The following is an 8,967-nucleotide window of genomic DNA, read 5'->3' on the forward strand; positions in this document are numbered from 1 at the left end:
GTGCCTTTAAAGTTAATTTTTGAGGGCAGAAAGAACCAGCTTCTGAAATTAATCTAAAAGCAATATGCAATGGATTCTGTATTTAAGTATTAAGTACTAGTTGCTTCTTCAGGTGAGACCAGACAGCTTTGAATTTGTAGCACAGAAACTAGAGACCTAGATTTTACAATATTCTTAGCAAGCTAGGGTATAAAACAGTATCTTCAAGCCAAATTTCTGCTCCAAGGATTATTTCTGTTCTTTGTCCAGTGGCATATGTTTCTATAAATACACATGCATGCACAGTTCTGCATTCAGTCCTTGGGGCAAAGACTCCTTCCCAAAAAGTGCTCTAAAACTACTACAAGAAATATACTCCCTTTATCATTCTGGCATTCTTGCATTTACAAGGCTAGCAAAAGAAAAAGTAGCATTCCTCTGTGGTACACAGAAGTGATCAAAATTAACTGAAGTTTCATTAACTTAACTGGAAAAAAGTTTGAGCTAACCCCATATAGTTAAACTGCTCCCTCTTCCCATACGATGTCAATCTTCCCCTAAAAAAAACCCAAAACAAACATCCAAACAAAAAACCCCTCAAAATCTCAGGCAAAGAAGTTGCTTTTCTGTATCTGCTTTCATGTAAATGATACAGCACTGGTATACAGATCACTGCTGTGATCTGAAATAGTAATCTGGAAGAATTATTCAAAGTGGGGTTTGGCCCTTGTGTGTTAGTTGGCTTGTAGAGGCAGGAAAGGCCACTTTTTAGGGCTTATGATGGAAGGGACAGAAACATTAATTTACATGTAACTGAAGTCTGGTAGCTTAGAAGTTAATTGCTAAAGGGAAAGTTCATGTATAAAGTGACACAATACAGTTTTTATATGTTTTAAAGTTTTTTGTATAGTGACACAAAGAAAGCAAGAATCCTACTGGAACAAAAGCCCCCGATACAAGAGCACACTGCCACAGGAGTTCTCTGCTGTTTTTCACATCCCTGGAGCTGTAACAGGCAGCCTTGCACTCAGTGCATGCTATCACAGGCTGCATAAGCAACTTGAACTTACTGGTATTCTAACTGACCAGTGCAAAATGACCATTCCAAAAGTCCTTTCAGTTTGTACATGTGTCTTATGCTGTCCAAGACAAAAGAATATGTATCATCTTATATCATGCATATGATTCTGTTTAAGAGAGAAAAAGATAAGTTGCACTCCAGGAGTATTTGTGAATCATAGGACAGAAGTAAACAAACTACAGAAAAAAAAATACTATCTGCATTATTTGAGTCATACATAGTGAATTCCAAGTTTATGGAAATAAAAATATTTTAATAGTCACAGGTTAAAAGTTAAAGACAACAGTACATGATTAGTTTATAGTCTTTGTCAAAACTAAAAAAAAAATATGCAAGTGTGTAAAGCAACATCCTCATAGAACAGGTGATTTCCAATGTAGAGATACATAATCATGGGAAGATTTGGCAAAGCAAAACACAAGCTGGAATGTTAATTGTGATCATCCACAGCTTCCTTCCTTTTGATTTAGATGCTCATAACACACTGTATGAACTGGAAAAAGAATAACCATGCATTAGATGTATGGTGGAGAACAAGCTTTCACTTTTTATCCTAAAATACCCAGTGTCATTACACTACCCTCTTCTGCAAATCAGTGAACCACCACCTTTGAAACTAAATTTGAAATTTAGCTAACAGTTAACTAAAACAAAGCATCTCCATAATAACAATAAAAAATGCAGGAATACTTCAATCTAGTGTGATCCTTTTCCTGCACAGATACAACCAGGAAGCCAAGATTTACAAGCCTGACTGTGATGTGTACCAGTTCCCACTGCACTTCCAACCTTTCTTGGGAAAAAAGCCTACCAAGCCTTAAACCAGAAGAAGGAAAAAGTTCACAAAGTCATGCTGGCAAGCAGTGTAGCCTCTTAGATATTCTTGAACCACCCAGGTAAGAAGTCCAGAAAAAAATGTGCAGTAACATTTTATGGGCCTCTATAAAATACGTGAGAACTTTTTGAGACAATGCTCAATAAAACTCAGAACTCTTGTGCTCTCATTTAAAGCTATAAGCAGAGGGAAGACAGGTACAAATTCAGATCATTGCTGTTTGTCTTCAGTTTTAAGTTTTTCTTTAGTTTTACAATGTAACTAGGTTATTCATTAAAGTTCACTTACATCATCATACTGGAAGTTCACAAAACCCTGCTGGGATGCATCCCTTCTTCTAAAACATTCTGCAAAAATACATTAAGAAAACATAACAGAAACCAGGTAAGAAAAATTACAGTTAATCCATTTTAAAAAAATGCATTGTACTTTCAGTAAATTCTCCAAGTCACATAAATGAGAACCCATGAAGAACACTGCAGTTCATTCCAGGAGTTCATTTTCAGTTCTTCCATTTTCATATACAAACCTTTGTTATGTTCATAAGTACAGCTTCCCAGTTTTGATAATGTAACTCTACTAGTCTCTGGAATAAACCCTGCATTAGTTTAAAGTCCATTTTTCAGTGGAAATTTAAAAAAATCAATCTAGAATTGTTCTGGTTCTGCCTATTTTCTTATTGAAAGAAACCATTTTGTGTTACATAAAAGGTAAAGCTGAGCTTGAGATAACTGAATAATCAGATTTTGTTAAATAAAAACATATTATGGGGATGATAAAACAAGGCTATAATCCAGCATACCAGTAAGAGCTCTGAGTTTCACACAGCAGGCAACGTAGTCATCAAATGTAATCTTCCCATGAGTGCTGTATCGCCGTGTGATTGCAGTCACAGCCTGTGGGCTCAGTCTAAATCCTATTTGAAAACAGAAAGCCTATACTGAAAACCCAGGTAAGTTAACAGAATCCAACACATTTTTAGTTGGAAATACCACGTGTTGGTTAGTGAGGGATGATAACTGGTACTGGGAAATGCTGTCAGTGCCGGAAGAAAGAACATTTCAGAACTCACCCATATTCATCAAGGCTTTCTCCAGTTCTTGACGATCCACTGTACCACTTCCATCATTGTCAAAACTTAAAAAGTGTTGCTTCCAGCCATTGATCACAGCCCAGAGTTCTTTAAATTCATTAAATCCCATTGTGCCAGACATATCCCTCTGATTCCAATGCTAAGAAAAATGTTTAACTTAAAAAAAAAAAAAGCAAACCCCTTTCTTCAATGGAAATTTGTATTTTTATAATCTGTAGTTAAAAACTCTTTCTTGAATTTCAGAATTAACAATATTTTACTATTATTTTTCCTGGTAGAAAACTAACTCCAGCATCCCACTGCACAGAAATAATACTACTGACCAAAATTCAAAGAACTTGTTCTCCCCACTTCTTAGTGAAACCGGATAAAACTATTTGCTCTTTCTGATTTGAACTTCATTCACACACTTCTCTTTTACCTGCCACAGTGTAATTGTTACCAATAAAATACAAATCCAAAATGAAAACAAATGAAAAAATCACTTTTAAGTTAGAATAGTAACAGTTCTCTCACATTCTAAGCAGTTTAAGGTGAGCTGACAGCCCTTCCAGTTTAATTTCTGCTTTTTTCTTTTTAAATGGCAAAACATTTAAACATGACAATCTAAGTTTTCACTAACAATCTCTAAGGATTCCAACCTTGCACAGTATACCCAAGTCTTCCAAAGGTCCCACTGCTGAATGCCACATCCACCATCTCATTAGATACTCCAACTTGATTCAGTCAATGAACAGGATTTACAGGGACTCAGACTGTATTCAGGCTGTGCAATACAAATGCTTATCTCACTAGAAAGGACATCTCCAGTGGTGTCCAATTTCAAAAGCACAAGCCATTTGCACAAAACTGATCTGGGCTGCCAGACTCTTCTTCCATTCTCAGGAGAGAAAGTCCCCTGGGCTTTGAGGGATACCACTTGTTGTATGGAGGTAAGTCACTGAGAGCCTCATTTATCAGAATGATTATTTCATCCAGTAAAATCAGTAAGAACAGAATTTTGTAGTTCCCCAACTGTAATCATCATTGTACTTATCAAGTAAGAGCTGAATGGGAATTACAAAGCATTGCCCCGACTTCGTGTAGCCTCTCATCTTTGCTTACGTAATGCAAGAATGTTTACATTTCATAGTAAAGGATACGTCCAGCATTGAGATCATGAGTCTGCAAGTCTCTAAGTTGAAAGCTGTTTAAATCAGAAAAAGGAAAAATAAGTTACATTAAAATAATTATTTGTAGTTTTGTTTGTCTAAATGTAACATTTTAAATTGCTTTTTATTACATACTAATAATATATTATAATGTATAAAATATTATGTAATTACTTCAACTGTATACAGTGGTATCATATTTTGGCCCAAATATGAGCTTTTATTAATTACTTGCTAGAAAAACTGAAAGCAGACAATCTGGAGGCAATTCAGTTATATTTGAAATAAATTTACTTTCATCTCAATTGATAAAGGTCTTGGGTTTCAGTCAACATGGTAATTTGTATTTCACCAGAGACAACACTTGAGGAAGCCAGTTTTACCCAGAGGCTCAATCTTGCAAATTGAACACTAGGTATCCCAACAGAGGAATCCTGCCATAGAACTTTTTGGTCAGTATCGAAGCTCAATTTAAAATCAAAGCAAAACACCCTTTAAAGAATTGGCTGTCCATTGCAAAACAAAACACTTCAACTCCACATTTCAGCAGCAGGTAACTAAGGAGGCTGAGAAGGGAAGTCTTACATGCACAGAACTGAATACAGAGAACTTATATTTTAAAGTAGTCCATATGGAAAGAAAGCCCTTCCATCATGCAAATAAATTAAAAAAACACCCAACTCTGCAGAAGGCACAATTACACAGGTTTCTAGTAGATGGGATAAGAATTAGTAGTATGCTTTAGGGTTGGGGTTTTTTTGTTTATTTATATAATTAACTTACGTTTATATGCTCCTGCAATCCCTGACTGGGTGAGACATCTCTGTAGCTCATCAGCATCTATTTGTCCGTCCTTTTAATAACAAAAGATGGATCAGCTATTGTTTTAATTCCCTTTCCCAGGCTGGTTATTCCCAGTACCCACTCCCTTTTCAGTGGCATTAAGTACCCCTTCAAAAAACAACTGGTTGCCTGTCTGCTAAGTAACAGAAACTGCCTTTTGTCACCCATATCTGTAATTATGTTTCTTTGGTTAATATTTTTGCACTATGCATTAGCTTTTCCATCCAGTGATGTACAGGATGGCAGGTTTGCTCTAAACATAACTTTAAAAAAAACCCCAAACAAACCCACATCAAATACTGGTAACAAATACTTCAGAGATAGCTGCACAGAAACCAAGGTGTAAAATTTTGGACAGAAAGACAGCTTTTCTTAAAGTACTAGTTTTAATTTATTGGGTATTGTAGTCACTTTAGATTATACATTTATGATCTCACTGCTACAACAGGAAACCTAGAATCCAGATCACACATACCCTCTTCTCAAGACAGCCTTAAGACTTACTATTCCCAAAAAAACAGGTTGTTTTAGATTTTTAAGTTGTTAGCAGAACAAACAAAAGTAGAAAGCAAAGAACTTTGAAAGAAAAACAAAACAAGCCCAGAAAATATACCTATCTGCAAGGCTTGGAAAATGACTCACTTCCAATGCATCCTGCTCAGGGCCAAATAGAGAAACAGCCAAATTCATGGAAAGCAATGAGCTGTCAAAAGTAGAGCTGGAATTCTAGGTCACATTCCTCACACACCCAACATGAAGTTCGGTTCACAGAGAGTTTGAGTATAATTTAACCTCATTCAAGGATGGAACATTTTATCTGCAGATATAAAAAATGATGTGACTTTTGTAAAGCATTAAACAGAGAAAAGAGAGTTGCTTTACATTTAAAACAAATTTATTTGCTGCAGTGTTTCCCTAATGTCTTTAAATCCATTACGCATTTTTTTTCTTCTTTTTTTAAGAGATGCTACTAAATGGCATCATGGGAATGGCACAGCCAGGGAACTTTCAGAAATGAAGTGTCATCATTCATGGGACAAATAGTGCTTAGTATGTTAAATGATATTTGGCAAGGTCTGAAAAAAGATGAACAGTGTTTTGATTAAATGTAAAATCAATGGCACATAAAGCCAAAATTGCTTCAAATCAACTCCATCAGTCTAACTATACAGAGGTATTTAAAACTTTACACTTATAGGAAAAACAAAAAGAAAAAAGGAAGAGATTTGAAATAGACATGCATATTAAGCAGCAAATCTCTTCAAAGCCTTTGTGCCTTTTGAAACAAAGGTAGGATGAGTACACCTTTAAAATAGGCAGGAAGACAAAAAAGCGTGATTTGCAATAATGATTTAGATTACTCAAAAGATGCCTGGTTTTGTTTTTTTCAGTAAAATTTAAGCAGTTCAACTAGACAAGGCACAGGGGCTTTGCAAGCAGACTAATAGAAGAAAATTATTACTTCTTATAAAGACTCAGTTAATTTAATAAAGATTTGAAACAATACTTTTGACATTCTTTTGTAAACAAACAAAACTAATTCCCCAAATCTGAGACAAGATCTCTGTTGTGGACCACTTCAAAGAAAGCTCAGAGTTAATATATTACACTGGCATAAAAGCAACAGAGAGAGCAGCACACCATAGCCAAAAACTTCACTAATTCTACAATAAGTACTGATGGAAAACTGTGAGATGTGGCTTTTTACAGAGTTGCACAGATGGCTGTAAAAGCAAGTGATAGTTTATCTGTTCCTTCACTGTCTCCTTACAGGGTTTTTACTTCTGCACAGCCACTGGTCTCTGAAACTGACCCTTCCAATTCCAAGGAAAACATAACAAAAGCTACCCAGTTCATTTCAATAAAATTTCTGCAAATGAAGAAGTATTTAAGAGTTCTAACTTAAGTACTAACTTGATCATACCCATTAGCTCACTGGTTCCCCAGCTCTCAGGAACCATGCTTGAGTAGCCTAGGGATGGTCTATGCTTTGCTGAAGTCCAGCTCCTGCCACCTCCTCTCCACAGGGCTGCATCGTGTTTGCTGTTACCTCCCTTTCTCTTCACACTAGGAGCTCACATTTTTTTTCCAGGCAGACATCCAGGTGGTACCTGGATGCAGAAGCACTTCAGCACGTTCAGCAGAATTTAGCAGGGGCTCCACCTCACCAGAGAAGTCTGCATTACTACACACAGCTCATTTCAGTGTCCTTTACCACAAAAATACACTGTCTACATATTTTCACAATATATATAGTATATAGACTGTAAGATACTTAATTCAAAAGAATGATGTGGAGAAGAATAATAACTCAAATTACTGCTAATATTGCTGAATTCAAACTTTAATGCTGTGGTTATGTCTACCTGTGGATAACAGACTGAGGAGCATAGTTGCAGATTTGCACATACCCTAGAAGTGTGCATTATTTATACATATGGCGAACAAAGACAGAAGCTCCAGTCAATAAACCTAACTTATTTGCTCCTAAATTTTGTAATATCGTTCAAGAAACACTTATTTCTAGTACCATCCATAATCATACATAACCAGCATATGCCACAAAATTACAGGCATGCAGTGCAGAATCACAGGGAGGAAAAAAGAAAGACCTAAATTAAAGTTGTGAATGCCTTTTCCTATAAAAGAATAACCACCCTATCCTACCTGCAAACCCAGATATTGGCACAACTCAAGACTCCTCTTCCAGTTGTGAGTCTTTTGAGACCATATAATGATGTCTTTCTTGATTGCATTTCCTTCTCTCAGCAAGGCAAGGCCATCTCCCCCATACTTCCCAATGTTTCTATCTTCCTCCTCCTGAAACTGACAGCATTGCCCAACCCAGAGCTGAGCCAGAATTCAGTTACATTTCAAGTAACTACATAGTCCCTGTTATATAGTTCCACAGGAAATACAGCATGTACCTGCATATGTGTGTGTCTATGCACTTACACACAATATAGCATTGTTCAAACTGTGTAGTTACTGCATCAGGAGAGCTACATGGTACAGCCACCTATAGCTATATATAGCATTTAGGCTGAGTAAAACCATTCTGTTTTCATTTTTTTTTTCTCAACTTGAAACAACAGTTTTCCTCACTGCAAATACTAGACATTCTTCTTTCCCAAAGCTAAGACAGGCACTATTACCCAGGAAAAACAAACAAACAAAAATAATTCCAACAAATAAATAGGTTTACCTGCCCTGCTACTGCAGCAAAATAACCATACAAAGGATCTTGAGCTTGTCCGGGGAATGCTGGTCCTCCTGGAGCTCCTCCATACTTCAGGAATCAAGAAGAAAATGAATTTCAAATCAAGGATTCAGTTAACTGATATGAAACTGCAGTGTTTGTACTTAAAAATCAACTTGTATTTTTATACGCTCACCATGCAAATAAGTCAAACCAACCAAAAAATAAATTCCTTAAAAAAAAAAACAACCCCTGACCCAAGACACACTCTTGGTATTGGTACGTATATAAAAGTATGGTTATTAGAATTTAAGCAGATCAGTGTGCAACCTGGCACGTGAGCAACACACTGACCCAGGTCCAGTGAGGTGTATCTCATGAAGGCTGAATTTTACTCTACTACAAGCAGGAAATGGGGTACTGGAAGGGCACTGATGCACTGCAGGTTTTTCTTTCCATTTCAAAAACGTTGACCAAAACGGATCTCTCGGGAAAATACTTAGAAGAATATGCATTAACCACAGAAATTTTTACATGAAATTGATAAGTGAAAACCACGGAATGACAGAAGACAACCCTGTTTGACGAAGCTGAACCAATAATCTGTGACACAACGTGTATTGTTTGCTGAGACAAGAACGCGCCTGTTTTTGGAGATGGCCAGTTTGGTCAGGAAAGAAGAAGCGAAGCTCTTTGAAGCCGCTCATCTACAGCCCCATGAAGCAGCGTTACACAAGGCACCGGACCCCGGGCTCGGGGGACGCCGGGGGAGCCGCCTCGGGGAGC

At 36.8% G+C, this 8,967-nt stretch overlaps 1 protein-coding gene across 1 annotated transcript in view; it reads right to left on the reverse strand.

Annotated features, from left to right (window-relative positions):
• Nucleotides 1–1,258: 1,258 nt before the first annotated feature.
• SRI (sorcin) overlaps nucleotides 1,259–8,967 on the reverse strand; it is a 10,791-nt gene continuing 3,082 nt past the window's right edge. Inside the window, exons 2-8 of the mRNA XM_010001582.1 lie at nucleotides 8,188–8,271; nucleotides 4,923–4,992; nucleotides 4,131–4,174; nucleotides 2,968–3,115; nucleotides 2,698–2,811; nucleotides 2,184–2,242; nucleotides 1,259–1,553 (exon numbers count right to left, since the gene is read on the reverse strand). Coding sequence (XP_009999884.1) covers nucleotides 1,527–1,553; nucleotides 2,184–2,242; nucleotides 2,698–2,811; nucleotides 2,968–3,115; nucleotides 4,131–4,174; nucleotides 4,923–4,992; nucleotides 8,188–8,271 — 546 coding nt within the window. The 3' untranslated portion in view covers nucleotides 1,259–1,526. The remainder of the gene's footprint in view (nucleotides 1,554–2,183; nucleotides 2,243–2,697; nucleotides 2,812–2,967; nucleotides 3,116–4,130; nucleotides 4,175–4,922; nucleotides 4,993–8,187; nucleotides 8,272–8,967) is intronic.

This window comes from Chaetura pelagica, unplaced genomic scaffold, assembly GCF_000747805.2.
Source record: "Chaetura pelagica isolate M959 unplaced genomic scaffold, ChaPel_1.0 scaffold127, whole genome shotgun sequence".
Taxonomy (NCBI): Eukaryota; Metazoa; Chordata; class Aves; order Apodiformes; family Apodidae; genus Chaetura; species Chaetura pelagica.